Raw genomic sequence first — 17572 nt, forward strand, 5'->3', positions numbered from 1 at the left:
ATTGCTTATCATATAAGCCTTTCACTAGAATACTACCATCATTCCATACAACAAACTACATACCTCTTTCTTAAAGGAAGTCATTTTAACCTCATTCTTCTATCTTCCCTTTCAGGGAACTATTAAAGATATCCATCTTTATGCATAAAAATCAAGATACAGAACAAGATTTACTTATCCATCCAAAATCAAGAAATCAACGCAACTTATCTAGCAAGACAATCTCTTCAAAAGATTATTGTCTTCAAGAAAGTTAACATGATCACTTTCTCTATGTACCCACAAAGTCATAATTCCAAAGTCACAATAGCTACCATTATGCAACATGTCTTTTCCTAACACAATTACTTTACTTCAATGCACATAGTTCTTTTCATGAAACAAGTAAGGATTTTGTTTCTTGCATGAACACTATTCTAATGTGTCTTTAAGGGATAGAACCTCTATTTTTATTTTCAAGAAAACTCTCACAAAATCCTTCATCTTCATACATGAAGTATGCATACTCTTAGAATGAAACTATATTTATGTATATATATATATAATATACTCTTTCTTCAAAAAGTTAGAAATGAATATCTATGTGCCTAGAATCACATCTTTAGCTATCTTTATCATGCATGTAATGCATAATCATTTCACTAGAACTTAGAAACTAACTAGTATCATAATGCAATTATCATATATATATTTTCCAAGAAACTTTTATCAAATAAAAATACATATTTTAATTCAAGAAAACTTGGCCACCCTTCATGCTATGTCCTCAGGGCGTTGATATACCTCATCTTCTTTTCTCAAGAAGATACTTTGGCTATATTTAGCAAGGATTTTATTCCAAGAAAAACGACAAGAGACAAACATTTCTCTCACAAGACTCACATGTAGTCTTACTAGGAGGAACTGCCTATTTTCTTTACTAAGACAACATATAAAATAACCAATCTTTTACTGCAAGTATTATCATATTTTCTCTACCAAGAAAACATATAAACAATCAATCTTTACTGTAGAAATCAACCCCATGGTATTTCCAACTATTTAATAAAACACAACTGATTATTCTCTATAAAGAATAGAGTTACTTATCTTTTCCTTGGTTCAACATGCATAACTAACAAATTGAACCACCCTTACCGGAAGCAATTTCTCTACTTATGCAATTAGAAGCATGATCTCCTAAGTGTCACACATGCACCAGAGTTACCACTTGATGCTAGATGCAACAACTATCATAACACTACTGTGTGTCCATTTCAGAATAATGACTTCAAGGAGACATTACGAAAATCATTAACATCAACACACTATAGTTATCATTTTCCAACTCCTTAAGCATGGTCAAGGGAATACTCACATGCACATCGAGCGCTATCTAGTCATTCCCAGACTTAGAGTCTTCTGCAAGATTCTGACACCCAAAGCTTGCTCTATCTGGTCATCACCAGACTTAGCGATTTCTTTTTCCCATCTCCGTCTGTCCCTACAGCACGGTCTTCTTCCTTCTCCTTGCTTCCTTTTCCTTTGGAAGCATCTATGGTTGGGGAAGGTAGTTAGAGTTTACTGACAACTGTATTAACACAGGTAGTCTATTTATGAATAATTATCACATGTAATTATACCATGAATGGGTCCTAGAAATGTTACCCACTGAACATGCCTCTCCAATTAAGTTCACACTGGAATGCAATATGCATAAGAAATCCATCATTCCCATAGTAGAGATAAATTCAACCATCATTAAATCGAGGCTCCAATGGTTTTTATCTCCCAACAAGTAATGATTAACATAAACGCATACCATGCTAATGGATTTCAATTAATTAGAGGGTAACATCATTAAATCTATTAAGACATAAGAATATACTATTCATCATGCATTCTCATGGTGAATAAAATTAAGAACTCTTCTCATAAACAACCGGAACTATAGCACAAGAGAGTAAAAATCTCCATACTCACATTCCATGCATGTGACATCAATCAACCTTCACTTGTTTACGAATTGTAATAATCTTAAGTCCAATTCAACTAATGCATATAAGTTCTATGGGTTAGTCATACAACACTAACCAATCTCAACTACCAATCGTTTTCATGCATCCATGACAAGACTGAATCAAAAGTTAGTTATTACAATCAAGTCTCACTACTTGACTCATTGTTTACTTTCAAGTCTAAGGGGGTTCTTCTTATGTCCTTTTAAAACAATTTGTTATCCTATTCAAGGATATTCCCCCTAATTTATATTCATGCATTGGATCATTAAGTGTTTTTCATTGTAACTTCAATCTTGTTTAATGAATGTATCATTTACCATATTTGCAAATCAAAAGCTGGTAGTTCGTTGTCACTTTCCTCAATGACTGTTCAATACTGTTCTTACGTGTAATGAGTGTTCAATATTGTTTGTAAGTGCGACAAAAGTTTCATTGTCTTTTTCCCTCATTAGGAATCCAATGTTATGAATGTAGTTATGCAACAACTTTATTACTTACTACTCAAAGCAGTTATAAATATGAATCACACATATCATACGAAAACTAGTGTACTATGTAAATCAATATGTGAATGATTAAACTCATACCTGAGTTAATGCTCACTGGTGGCATACCTCAATTTATTTTCCACTTACCAATTCCCAAAGGCGCCAGTGCTGCAACCTTTAGCTCTGATACCACTTGTCATATACCCCGGTAACCTCGCATGTAAAAGAAGGAAGTTAGAATTTTTATACAAATTACCCACTAGTAATTTATCAAATTCATAACTCCACAATCATCATTAACCATTAGACATAGCATTCATTAGTGCATCAATTAAATTGCAATAATAGTCAGTAAGTTGCATAACCATTAACCCTGACCATGGTAGGGTAATAACATAAACTATCTCATAATTCCTTGCATCCATCTCACGATTTCCATAACCATATTAATTTGGACATTATGATCATGCCATCAAATAAAGAACCATCAACATCAAGGATTCAACATCATCCAACTGGCACAAAAGGAAATCTCATCAATCACACCATTGAACACTGATATACCCTGGAAACCTCGTAGGGTGAAAACCAGCAAACGTTTAATCTTATTATTAAATGCTCATGAGGGATTTCACCCCTCACTCAATGGCTTATAAGGGATTCCATCCCTTAACCATTGTTGTAAAATCATTACAATAAGTTATCATTAAGTTATCACATAACTAGCTACAAGATAATACAGTTTTCATGTAATCTTTTATTTACATACCGCCACATACAACATCCCTTGTGGCATGATTGTTCTAGCAAAGTATGATCCTGCTACTCAAACTCATCTGCATGGTCCATTAATCATTTTCCCGCCACAAGGTCAAACATTACTTTCCTTTGGCACCATCCGCCATCGTTTCCTGTTAATGAAGTTGTCAACAAACTTGGCAACAAGATTAGATATCATATTAATCAATCAATAAACAACCTCTAAAAGAGATCTTTGAACATCTACTCATCTACATGGACCAATAATCATTTTCCTGCCATAATGTTAAACATTACTTCCCCTTTGGCACCAACCGCCATTGTTTCCAGTCCAGATATATTATGTCAAACAGGTGATTGTTCAATCAAGACGGTCGGGAGATGCATCAACATCCGGCCGCTTGAAAACAACCTTGAGATAGTAATAAACGAAATCTGCCAATATGAAGCTTTGAACCATCTCAGACACAATGAAGAGGAACGAACCCAAATCGAAATGAGCTCTCTTGATAACCTGCAGGGTTATGATGATCAATAATGCAAATTTAAATAACCTCTCGGCTCCGAGAGCAAAGACATAGAAAGCAGTAAAAGCTTCCACGACCCTGTTGCTCCGCATTACGCGGAGTTGAGGCAGAACCAGCACGTTTTCCAGATAGGGAAGCAACGCCCCGATGAACTTATTCAGTGGGCTAAATGGCAAAGGAGAACGAGTCAAGGGATGTGTTACCAGGGCAAGGAGCAGGCAGGGAAGGAGCAGGTAATATATGGGTGAATTGTCAACGTTGTACATGTATGTAGATCTGAGCTTGAAACGAATGATACAAATAACCTATATGGTCGTTATCAGTCCAAATAAATCCATTGTTGCTTTTCCGATGGTATACAGGTTGATGTAATACACGTTTCCAGGCCAGCTCAGGTAGAGCCTAACCGCGAAGCAAATCGCGGTGAGTTCCTGAGACTCGAGTGACAGACCTGCGCAGGTTTTCTTCTTTGTTAGCTTGTAAACTAGCACTGAAATTCCACACACGCGAATAAAATTTGTAGTCACTATCAGGGCCGCGAGCAAGTAATCGAGAAAGGTTAGAGAAATCAGTGTCACCAGCAGACATATTACAGCCAGCGCTTGGCATGCCTGTTTGTTCACAGATTGCCTCTTAAACCATGTTTGCAGAGCAACGAACAGATTTCCTGATCGTTTTTTTTTTCGAAGCCATGTCTGCCTTCCTCACCTCCTTAGTGCCAAATCTCCTGCGTTAGTCAAATATGAACCCCTGTCATGCATTCCAGGGATTTTATAAATGAAATATTTGGCGTGCAGAGAATATGCCATGGCCCCGGCGTTGTAGATCTCGAGGACTATGATTGAAAAACTTTGACGAACAATCACGACCCTGCATTAATGGCCGGAATATCCACCTCCTTGTTAACGAGCGATCCGGAAGTACCAGAACGATGACAAAGGATGAGAAGCGAGGAAAACGAACATTCCCCTAATCATCCATGGTGATTACCATAAGAACACACTTATCTTCCGTTGAAAATGAAGGTGTAACTGTTAACCGTCATCATGGCTAGCAATCGTGAGGTGAAGAACCTGGAACCATTCAATCTCATCCCCTTTCAAATACCAAGAATCAGTTATTACCAGTGTAGAGGACAAATGGGTTCCACGCACAATTCGCCAAAATATTCCCCTCAATTAGTTTCCCGTAGAATTCGGATGATGGCACTAACCGGTAGCACAAGAAAAGCGAAGAGGATATCCACGAAATCCTTACCTGCCTCCGCTTAGACCACCTGTCCAGTTTCTGGTTTACAAGAAGCTTCCAAATCCAAGCTGCCATTAGCGCCATCTTCTGCCATTCTTTAATTGACAGCTTTATGGATCACAAGAATTAGTTTTCGAAACTAATTCGTAATCTTTAAAAAAAAAAGAATTACTATTTCATAATTGAATAATTTACGCTAAGTTATTACCATAGGGATGTTACATACTCCCCCCCTTAACAGGAACACCGTCCTCGGTGTTCATCTTTCATTGGAACTTTAGATTTTACTCATGGTATTACCATCTAAGCCACACAAAATGTGATCCTTTCTCTTTGAAATCAACGATTTCCTTCCAAGAAAAGACGACAAACGAAATAGTAATGATATAGTCATAAGAAATATCATTAGTTATAAGCATCAATAGTCATAAGCATTCGTAATTGAAAAAATATGCAACTTCTAATCGCCACCACTTGGCCCTTATTCATTCATAATAAACAATTCTCTATGTCAACTTACCATTACTTACCATCTATTCTTGAAAATCATGAATACTTTCATGTAAGCATTTTAATAGTGGTTGGACAACTCTTCAACCCTCCATGGTAAGTAATTCCTGTAATATATGACTAACAAATTCAATCACATTAGTCACTATATTTTGAGTCAAATGAAATACGTTTGACTATCAATCAATTGTGCAATGCTAGATGATTTCTAAATCACAGTACTTTTACAAGTACTTAAAGAGCACTAACACTAATCATCAAATGATAAATCACTGCTCACGTGCACACTAAACGAATTCTCACTAAAGACATCCGCAAAGTGCTTCTAGATGTACCAAAAGAGCACCTAGCTCTCTAATCATCAAAACAGTCAATCACTGCATCATTTAAAAATGGTCTTAGCCCCTACTAAGACTTTCACAAGATTAGTAATACAACAAAGGAATTAAAATTTCCTACAAGATTAATGATACAATAAAGGAATTAAAATTTCCAATAACTCCTTATTGAACATTAAACTCATTTCCTGTTAAATGTGCATAACACATTTCACACAAGAATTTATTTTTAACATCACATAAAACTGATTAGTTAATTTATTTAGCCATGAAAATCACAATAGACTAAAGAATTCCCAACCCATGGGAACTGGTTTCCACAACCAAATCGAGTCATTTTCACATCCAGACAGTTTCTTTGATAGAGACCTTACCAGGTCTAAGATGGGATTCCACTGGCCAACCAGCTCAAGAATTCCAATGTCCAAATAAAATATTTTCCCTCATTGAGATAATTTATCTCTAGGGAGAGGAAATCCGGGCAGACAAGTACCATCAACCCCTCCGGGTAGGTAACTGCCATCAACCCAAGGCATATCCGGGCAGACAAGTACCATCAACCCCTCCGGGAAGGTAACTACCATCAACCCAACTATCTGCAACTGTCTGGCATGTTAAATTTCTCTTTTATTACTCTTTCTCAAAGTAATTTACACAATGAACCATATGAACATTATTATTAGCACCAACAAACATGCATGTACACCATGCATTTACACTTAACTCTCAACATGGGTCCACAACATCTAGATTGATGGAAACCAAATCTATCATATACGTTGGATGCATGCAAATTTCCCAAATAACATAATTCATGCATATCATATAACATCATTCTTTCTCATTTATGATTGCATTTCACATTGCAGCAATTTATGTGATGAGTTTTCTTGTTGCCATTAAGCTACCACTACTTAATCCCATCAGCAACGTTAGTTATAAATATGCATCAGTTAACACGTATTCAATTTCCATGAATGTGCATGCATACAATATTGTCATGTATAAAAGCATATGCAAATACTCATTAATGTATAAATGTCAACAACAGTTGAGTTAATACTCTCAGCATTCCCAATTTTGCCATAGTCTGTTGTTCCAATTCAAATCATCATTAATGGAGTATTATCTTACGTTTACTATGGCTAGCTTGGGTCATGCATTGTTAATGTAATTAAACATAATCTCTCTAACATACAAAGATCATAACTCTATATCATAATGACTAATCTTTGTGCATACCATTGCTTATCATATAAGCCTTTTAATAGAATACTACCATCATTCCATACAACAAACTACATACCTCTTTCTTAAAGGAAGTCATTTTAACCTCATTCTTCTATCTTCCCTTTCAGGGAATTATTAAAGATATCCATCTTTATGCATAAAAATCAAGATACAGAACAAGATTTACTTATCCATCCAAAATCAAGAAATCAACACAACTTATCTAGCAAGACAATCTCTTCAAAAGATTATTGTCTTCAAGAAAGTTAACATGATCACTTTCTCTATGTACACACAGAGTCATAATTCCAAAGTCACAATAGCTACCATTATGCAACATGTCTTTTCCTAACACAATTACTTTACTTCAATGCACATAGTTCTTTTCATGAAACAAGTAAGGATTTTGTTTCTTGCATGAACACTATTCTAATGTGTCTTTAAGGGAAAGAACCTCTATTTTTATTTTCAAGAAAACTCTCACAAAATCCTTCATCTTCATACATGAAGTATGCACACTCTTAGAATGAAACTATATTTATGTATATATATATAATATACTCTTTCTTCAAAAAGTTAGAAATGAATATCTATGTGCCTAGAAGCACATCTTTAGCTATCTTTATCATGCATGTAATGCATAATCATTTCACTAGAACTTAGAAACTAACTAGTATCATAATGCAATTAGCATATATATATTTTCCAAGAAACTTTTATCAAATAAAAATACATATTTTAATTCAAGAAAACTTGGCCACCCTTCATGCTATGTCCTCAGGGCGTTGATATGCCTCATCTTCTTTTCTCAAGAAGATACTTTGGCTATATTTAGCAAGGATTTTATTCCAAGAAAAACGACAAGAGACAAACATTTCTCTCACAAGACTCACATGTAGTCTTACTAGGAGGAACTACCTATTTTCTTTACTAAGAAAACATATAAAATAACCAATCTTTTACTGCAAGTATTATCATATTTTCTCTACCAAGAAAACATATAAACAATCAATCTTTACTGTAGAAATCAACCCCATGGTATTTCCAACTATTTAATAAAACACAACTGATTATTCTCTATAAAGAATAGAGTTACTTATCTTTTCCTTGGTTCAACATGCATAACTAACAAATTGAACCACCCTTACCGGAAGCAATTGCTCTACTTATGCAATTAGAAGCATGATCTCCTAATTGTCACACATGCACCAGAGTTACCACTTGATGCTAGATGCAACAACTATCATAACACTACTGTGTGTCCATTTCAGAAAAATGACTTCAAGTTGACATTACGAAAATCATTAACATCAACACACTATAGTTATCATTTTCCAACTCCTAAAACATGGTCAAGGGAATACTCACATGCACATCGAGCGCTATCTAGTCATTCCCAGACTTAGAGTCTTCTGCAAGATTCTGACACTCAAAGCTTGCTCTATCTGGTCATCACCAGACTTAGCGATTTCTTTTTCCCATCTCCGTCTGTCCCTACAGCACGGTCTTCTTCCTTCTCCTTGCTTCCTTTTCCTTTGGAAGCATCTATGGTTGGGGAAGGTAGTTAGAGTTTACTGACAACTGTATTAACACAGGTAGTCTATTTATGAATAATTATCACATGTAATTATACCATGAATGGGTCCTAGAAATGTTACCCACTGAACATGCCTCTCCAATTAAGTTCACACTGGAATGCAACATGCATAAGAAATCCATCATTCCCATAGTAGAGATAAATTCAACCATCATTAAATCGAGGCTCCAATGGTTTTTATCTCCCAACAAGTAATGATTAACATAAACACATACCATGCTAATGGATTTCAATTAATTAGAGGGTAACATCATTAAATCTATTAAGACATAAGAATATACTATTCATCATGCATTCTCATGGTGAATAAAATTAAGAACTCTTCTCATAAACAACCGGAACTATAGCACAAGAGAGTAAAAATCTCCATACTCACATTCCATGCATGTGACATCAATCAACCTTCACTTGTTTACAAATTGTAATAATCTTAAGTCCAATTCAATTAATGCATATAAGTTCTATGGGTTAGTCATACAATACTAACCAATCTCAACTACCAATCGTTTTCATGCATCCATGACAAGACTGAATCAAAAGTTAGTTATTACAATCAAGTCTCACTACTTGACTCATTGTTTACTTTCAAGTCTAAGGGGGTTCTTCTTATGTCCTTTTAAAACAATTTGTTATCCTATTCAAGGATATTCCCCCTAATTTATATTCATGCATTGGCTCATTAAGTTTTGTTCATTGTAACTTCAATCTTGTTTAATGAATGTATCATTGTTATTACCATATTTGCAAATCAAAAGCTGGTAGTTCGTTGTCACTTTCCTCAATGACTGTTCAATATTGTTCTTACGTGTAATGAGTGTTCAATATTGTTTGTAAGTGCGACAAAAGTTTCATTATCTTTCTCCCTCATTAGGAATCCAATGTTATGAATGTAGTTATGAAACAACTTTATTACTTACTACTCAAAGCAGTTATAAATATGAATCACACATATCATACCAAAAATAGTGTACTATGTAAATCAATATGTGAATGATTAAACTCATACCTGAGTTAATGCTCACTAGTGGCATACCTCAATTTATTTTCCGCTTACCAATTCCCAAAGGCGCCAGTGCTGCAACCTTTAGCTCTGATACCACTTGTCATATACCCCAGTAACCTCGCATGTAAAAGAAGGAAGTTAGAATTTTTATACAAATTACCCACTAGTAATTTATCAAATTCATAACTCCACAATCATCATTAACCATTAGACATAGTGTTCATTAGTGCATCAATTAAATTGCAATAATAGTCAGTAAGTTTTATAACCATTAGCCCCGACCATGGTAGGGTAATAACATAAACTATCTCATAATTCCTTGCATCCATCTCACGATTTCCATAACCATATTAATTTGGACATTATGATCATGCCATCAAATAAAGAACCATCAACATCAAGGATTCAACATCATCCAACTGGCACAAAAGGCAATCTCATCAATCACACCATTGAACACTGATATACCCTGGAAACCCCGTAGGGTGAAAACCAACAAACGTTTAATCTTATTATTAAATGCTCATGAGGGATTTCACCCCTCACTCAATGGCTTATAAGGGATTCCATCCCTTAAACATTGTTGTAAAATCATTACAATAAGTTATCATTAAGTTATCACATAACTAGCTACAAGATAATACAGTTTTCATGTAATCTTTTATTTACATACCGCGACATACAACATCCCTTGTGGCATGATTGTTCTAGCAAAGTACGATCCTGCTACTCAAACTCATCTGCATGGTCCATTAATCATTTTCCCGCCACAAGGTCAAACATTACTTTCCTTTGGCACCATCCGCCATCGTTTCCTGTCAATGAAGTTGTCAACAAACTTGGAAACAAGATTAGATATCATATTAATCAATCAATAAACAACCTCTGAAAGAGATCTTTGAACATCTACTCATCTACATGGACCAATAATCATTTTCCTGTCATAATGTTAAACATTACTTCCCCTTTGGCACCAACCGCCATTGTTTCCAGTCCAGATATATTATGTCAAACAGGTGATTGTTCAATCAAGACGGTCGGGAGATGCATCAACATCCGGCCGCTTGAAAACAACCTTGAGATAGTAATAAACGAAATCTGCCAATATGAAGCTCTGAACCATCTCAAACACAATGAAGAGGAACGAACCCAAATCGAAATGAGCTCTCCTGATAACCTGCAGGGTTATGATGATCAATAATGCAAATTTAAATAACCTCTCGGCTCCGAGAGCAAAGACATAAAAAGCAGTAAAAGCTTCCACGACCCTATTTCTCCGCATTATGCGGAGTTGAGGCAGAACCAGCACGTTTTCCAGATAGGGAAGCAACGCCCCGATGAACTTATTCATTGGGCTAAATGGCAAAGGAGAACGAGTCAAGGGATGCGTTACCAGGGCAAGGAGCAGGCAGGGAAGGAGCAGGTAATATATGGGTGAATTGTCAACGTTGTCCATGTATGTAGATCTGAGCTTGAAACGGATGATACAGATAACCTATATGGTCGTTATCAGTCCAAATAAATCCATTGTTGCTTTTTCAATGGTATACAGGTTGATGTAATACACGTTTCCAGGCCAGCTCAGGTAGAGCCTAACCGCGAAGCAAATCGCGGCGAGTTCCCGAGACTCGAGTGACAGACCTGCGCAGGTTTTCTTCTTTGTTAGCTTGTAAACTAGCACTGAAATTCCACACACGCGAATAAAATTTGCAGTCACTATCAGGGCCGCGAGCAAGTAATCGAGAAAGGTTAGAGAAATCAGTGTCACCAGCATACATATTACAGCCAGCGCTTGGCATGCCTGTTTGTTCACAGATTGCCTCTTAAACCATGTTTGCAGAGCAATGAACAGATTTCCTGATCGTTTTTTTTTTTTCGAAGCCATGTCTGGCTTCCTCATCTCCTTAATGCCAAATCTCCTACGTCAATCAAATATGAACCCCTGTCATGCATTCCAGGGATTTTATAAATGAAATATTTGGCGTGCAGAGAATATGCCATGGCCCCGGCGTTGTAGATCTCGAGGACTATGATTGAAAAACTTTGACGAACAATCACGGCCCTGCATTAATGGCCGAAATATCCACCTCCTTGTTGACAAGCGATCCGGAAGTACCAAAACGATGACAAAGGATGAGAAGCGAGGAAAACGAACATTCCCCTAATCATCCATGGTGATTACCATAAGAACACACTTATCTTTCGTTGAAAATGAAGGTGTAACTGTTAACCGTCATCATGGCTAGAAATCGTGAGGTGAAGAACCTGAAACCATTCGATCTCATCCCGTTTCCAATACCAAGAATCAGTTATTACCGGTGTAGAGGACAAATGGGTTCCACGCACAATTCGACAAAATATTCCCCTCAATTAGTTTCCCGTAGAATTCGGATGATGGCACTAACCGGTAGCACAAGAAAAGTGAAGAGGATATCCACGAAATCCTTACCTGCCTCCGCTTAGACCACCTGTCCAGTTTCTGGTTTACAAGAAGCTTCCAAATCCAAGCCGCCATTAGCGCCATCTTCTGCCATTCTTTAATTGACAGCTTTATGGATCACACGAATTAGTTTTCGAAACTAATTCGTAATCTTTAAAAAAAAAAGAATTACTATTTCATAATTGAATAATTTACGCTAAGTTATTACCATAGGGATGTTACAATTTCAGCATGAAGTTAGAAGGTTTGAATTTAGACGCAAACCATTCAGAACTCGGCAAAGGCATTTAAAGAATTTCTGTACTTAGGTAAACAGATATGGGCAAACATTAATTCAACAACCTTGCCCACACTCCATAAACACCTGCACGACTCTGATCACGCTCAACAACAACATCAAAATTAATGTTCGCTTTGTCATGAATTAAATGTAAAATTGTATGTTGAGTTATATATGAATGTAAAAGTAATTTTGTAATAGGTTAGTCTGTGTAGAGAGGTTAGAGAGTAAGAAGTAAGAAAAGAGAAGAAGTCTTTATGGAGAAAATGGTGGAGCGATTTTTGATGGGCGCGTAAAACAACAGTTACTGTGTTTTATTATGTAGTGTTGCGCGTAAGTTATTGTAAAACTTTACTTTTATTTACTTATGAATGAGCGAGAGTCTCATGTTGATGTATTTTCATCTTTAAGAAATGAATATTAAGCTTTAGTGTGTTGCTCCAAACCTATCGTGTTATATTTCTGGTGAGTATCGCTTTACATGAAATTCAAGACTGGGAAATAGCGTCGCGTTTTGCGAAGGTAGCTCCGCGAAATCGGCTTCACGGTGCAGGAACCTAGCGTCCCGAAAGTTATAACTCTCTGCCTCTCTCATCCGCGAAAACAAAAATTAAATTCGCCGAAATATTTTCCAACATGGTATTGGAGTAAGTTAAACTCTGTTAGTGTAAAAACAATTGTTTTTACTAACAGTGAAAATTGTTTTGAGCACAGATTGTTATTTTTAACATATTTACCAGCAGGTAGAAATGTTGTTTTTACGCTAAAAAATGGCAACATGAAGCACAAGCTTGACTAATCCTCAAATACCTGAGTTTAATAGCAAAAATTATGATTATTGGGTTAATACAATGAAGACCATCTTTTCTTCTCAATATATTTGGGATTTGATGGAGAATAGTTTTCAAGAACCAGCAGATGCAGTAGCATACAATGCCTTATCTCAACAAGAAAGAGATGTGTTAAGGGACAACAGAAAGAAGGATTCAAAAGCCCTGTTTTATATTTTCCAAGCAGTTCATGAAAGTATTTTCCCAAGGGTTGCAGCAGCAACAAAGTCCAAGCAAGCATGGGACATCCTCTAGACAGCCTACCAAAGCATGGCAAAAGTCAAGACAGTAAAGCTGCAAATGTTGAGGAGATATTTTGAAACATTTTGTATCAAAGAGTCAGATAATATAGACTCATTTTTGACACATGTAAGTGGGCTGGTTACTCAAATTAGGTCTCATGGTGAGACACTTGAGGAAAGAAGAATAGTTGAGAAAGTTTTGAGAAGCCTGCCAGCAAGGTTTGAGGCCATTATTGTGGTCATAGAAGAGACAAAGGATCTCCCACAGTTTTCAGTGGATGGGCTCAATGCATCAGTTATTTCTCATGAACATAGACTGAACAGAGAAGCAAGCTTCTCATTGGAGCATGCCTTCAAGACACAATTATCATTTAGTCAAGGTCGAGGCAGAGGAAAATCATATGCCAAAGGAAGAGGAAGAAGCCCATATAGAGGTCGAAGAAGCAGCCCTTCAAGCTCAAATGGAAGAGGCAACAATCAAAATCCAAGTCAAGGCCCAAACCAAAATCAAGCACAAGGTCAGAGGTATGATAAATTTCAAGTTTAATGTCATTACTGTAAGAAGTATGGTCATTATGCAAATGAATGTAGAAAGAAGCAATATGATATTAGTAACAAACCAAGTGTAAATTTCACAAGAGAAAATCAGAACCATGATAGTATGTTTTTACCTTCTAATGTAGCACAAGAAGAACAGAGTGATATTTGGTATCTAGATTCAGGGTGTAGCAACAACATGTCAAGAAACATAGAAATGTTTTCTGATCTAGATGAAAGTGTGAAATCTGAAGTGAAATTAGGGACTGATAGCAAAGTCTCTGTCATGGGAAAAGGTAGAGTTAATATCCTAACAAAGACGGGGGACAAGAAATACATCTCTGATGTTTACTTTGTCCTCGGTCTGAAACATAATCTCATGAGCGTTGGACAGCTCACGCAGAAAGGCTACAATGTCTTCTTCAAAAATGATGTGTGCACAATTTTGGATAGGTCTCCAAGTAGACAGCTGATTGCAAAGTTTCTAATGACAAACAATAGAATTCTTCACCTGAAAATAATATCAGGTTTGCAAAAAGAAGGTGCGCAAGCACAACTATCTATGAACTCACAAGAAAATGGAAGAAAAGGGGCAGTTGTCACACAAGTAAACTTTCAAGCAGAGGTAAAAGATGAAAATTGCTTATGGCACTTGAGATTTGGACATCTCAACTTTGGAGGTTTGAAATTGCTACATAGGAAAGGCATGATGAATGGTTTACCACTCATAGAAAAGCTAGACAGCATATGTGAAGGGTCTATCTTGGGCAAGCAACATAGAGAGACATTTCCAGTAGGAAAGTCAGTGAGGGAAAAGGCACCTTTGGAGATTTTCCACTCAGATTTATGTGGACTAATGTAGACACCATCAATTGGTGGCAGTCACTATGTATTGACCTTCATAGATGGCTACACAAGGAAGACATGGGTCTTTCTCCTAAAACCGAAAAGTTAAGTGTTTGAGCGCTTTCACCAATACAAGGCTCTTGTTGAAAAGCAAAGAGGAGATTACATCAAAGTCCTTAGGACCAATAAAGGTGGTGAATACATCTCAAATGACTTCCTTAAATTTTGCAGGGAGCATGGAATTCACAAGCAGTTTACAACAACCGCAGCAAAATGGTGTGGCAGAAAGGAAGAATAGGACCATTGTGGAGATGGCAAGGGGTATGTTGAAGGCAAAGCATTTTCCAAGTGACTATTGGCTTGAAGCTGTCACTTGTGCAACATATATCTTAAATAGATGTCCAACCAAAAGTGTCTAGAACATTGTTCGTGAAGAGGCATGGAGTGGAAGAAAACAAAATGTCACTCACATGAGAATTTTTGGATGTGTGGCTTATGCACATGTCCCAGATGAGTTGAGAAAGAAGTTAGATAGCAAGGGAGAGAAATGCATATTTGTTGGACACAGTGATGAATCCAAGGCATACAAACTCTACAATCCATTAACCAAGAAGGTAATAATTAGCAGAGATGTGCAGTTCATAGAAGAGGAAGCATGGGATGGAAGCTTAGAAAAGACAATCAATGTCAAAGCATGCATACAATATGAGGACAAAGAGGAATTAACAACACAAGTAATTCCTCAATAGTGACTCCCTCTACTCCTATTCAAGTGCAGCAAAGCAGGCAGCAAGCAACACCATCAACAAATAATAGGATAGTTTCGTGTAGCCAAGCAAGTGCTTTTCCAAGCACACTGCGAAGTGCGACACCAAGTGACATATCAAACCCATCTTCAACAAGCACAAGAAGGCCTAAATTCAGAAATTTAAATGAAATTTATGAGCAAGATGAAGTTGATAGTGGTGCAGGTCTAAATTCCTTATTTGCATTACTCTGTCATGTAGATGATCCAATCCACTTTGAAGATGCAGTGAAAGAAGAAAAATGGTTTGAAGCAATGGAGGAAGAAATAGAAGCAATAGAAAGGAATGACACATGGGAGTTAGTGAGTCTTCCGAAAGGAAAAAATGTTATTGGAGTGAAGTGGGTCTATAAGACCCAAAGCAACATTGAGGGAAAGATTGAAAGGCACAAAGCAAGGCTAGTTGTCAAAGGATACAAGCAGCAACATCGAAGAGATTACATGGAGACGTTCATGCCAATGGCGTGAATGGAGACAGTGCGCATAGTTGTGGCGATTGCCGTGTAACATAAATAGACAGTGTATCAGATGAACGTAAAGTCAGCGTTCTTGAATGGAGTGCTGAAAGAGGAAGTGTATGTCATGCAACTACCTAGTTATGAGATTGAAGGACAAGAAGACAAAGTATATCAGTTGAAGAAAGCTCTTTATGGATTGAAGCAAGCACTGCACGCATGGTGCAACAGGATAGATTATTACTTGTTGAACAATGGTTTCAACAAGTGTGACGATGAGCCTACTCTCTACATCAAAGAGAGCAGAGGTAAGATTCTAATTGTCGTCTTATATGTAGATGATTTGAATTTTACAAGCAGTGATGATTTGCTCATCGCTGATTTCAAACAAGTCTTGAAGAGTGAGTTTGAAATGACTTACTTGGGATTGTTAAGACATTTTTTCGGCATAGAAGTGAAGTAAACAGAAAATGGCATTTTTATCTCTCAAGCAAAGGATGTGGCAGAAATTTGCAGAGGTTTAAAATGTAGAACAACAAGTCCGCACCAACTCCAACTGTCATTGGGTTGAAGTTGAGCAAAGAATATTGCAACAACAATGTCAATCCAACATTATACAAAAGCATGATAGGCAGCCTGATGTATTTGACCGCCACTAGGCCAGATATAATGTATGCAGTAAGTTTGGTGTCAAGGTTCATGGAGACACCCAAGGAGACACATTAGTAAGCAGTGAAAAGGATTCTAAGGTATGTCAATGGGACAAAACAGTATGGCATTTCGTACACAGCAACCAGTGATTTCAGGCTGGTTGTTTACACTGACAGTGATTGGGCAGGCAGTGTCGATGACAGAAAGAGCACGTCAGGATATGTTTTTCATTTTGGTTCTGGAGCCATTTCATGGGCCTACAAGAAGCAGACAATACTGTCACTGTCAACAATAGAAGTTGAATATGTCGCAGCAACAGCAACAACATGTTAAGCAGTTTGGATGAGAAGGATGTTGAGGGATCTTCGTCATGACCAATAGGGCGCAACAACTATTTTCTACAACAACACCTCAACAATTGCATTGTCAAATAATTATGTCTTCCACAAGAGGACCAAGCATATTGATGCTAAATATGATTTTATTAGAGAGTTGATTAATAATGATGAAATTGTGTTGCAGCACTGCAGGTCACAAGAACAACTTGCTGATATTTTCACAAAGCCATTGGCAGGAGAAAATTTTGTTTATCTCAGAAATTGTTTGGGAATTGTCAATGGTAGCAGTTGTGATTAAGGGGGAGTGTTGGAAATAATAATCCCAACCACCACAATAAACAGCCTGATAGCAACCATACATGTCAGACACTTTTGCAGCCATACATGTCAAACACTTTTGCAGGTTGCGTCTCTGCTTGAAGACATTTTTGCAGGTTGCGTCTCAGTG

General features: G+C 36.9%; 3 protein-coding genes across 3 annotated transcripts; all 3 read right to left on the bottom strand.

Annotated features, from left to right (window-relative positions):
- Positions 1-3608: 3608 nt before the first annotated feature.
- On the bottom strand, positions 3609-4040 carry LOC149171098 (uncharacterized). The gene has a single exon (XM_089425841.1). The coding sequence runs from the start codon at positions 4038-4040 to the stop codon at positions 3609-3611; it is 432 nt and encodes a 143-aa protein (XP_089281967.1).
- Positions 4041-10724: 6684 nt separating this feature from the next.
- LOC149171099 (uncharacterized) lies at positions 10725-11156 on the bottom strand. Its single transcript, XM_089425842.1, has one exon. The coding sequence runs from the start codon at positions 11154-11156 to the stop codon at positions 10725-10727; it is 432 nt and encodes a 143-aa protein (XP_089281968.1).
- Positions 11157-11195: 39 nt separating this feature from the next.
- Positions 11196-11585, bottom strand: LOC149171100 (uncharacterized). The gene has a single exon (XM_089425843.1). The coding sequence runs from the start codon at positions 11583-11585 to the stop codon at positions 11196-11198; it is 390 nt and encodes a 129-aa protein (XP_089281969.1).
- Between the last annotated feature and the right edge of the window lie 5987 nt (positions 11586-17572).

This window comes from Pinus tabuliformis, chromosome 4_2 (genome assembly GCF_031772625.1).
Source record: "Pinus tabuliformis cultivar Carrire ecotype Pingquan chromosome 4_2, CPIR1, whole genome shotgun sequence".
Lineage (NCBI taxonomy): Eukaryota > Viridiplantae > Streptophyta > Pinopsida > Pinales > Pinaceae > Pinus > Pinus tabuliformis.

What these genes read in the sequence shown, in the direction of transcription:
- LOC149171098 (XM_089425841.1), bottom strand. Translation starts at nt 4,040, where the DNA reads ATGTACAACGTTGACAATTCACCCATATATTACCTGCTCCTTCCCTGC.
- LOC149171099 (XM_089425842.1), bottom strand. Translation starts at nt 11,156, where the DNA reads ATGGACAACGTTGACAATTCACCCATATATTACCTGCTCCTTCCCTGC.
- LOC149171100 (XM_089425843.1), bottom strand. Translation starts at nt 11,585, where the DNA reads ATGGCTTCGAAAAAAAAAAAACGATCAGGAAATCTGTTCATTGCTCTG.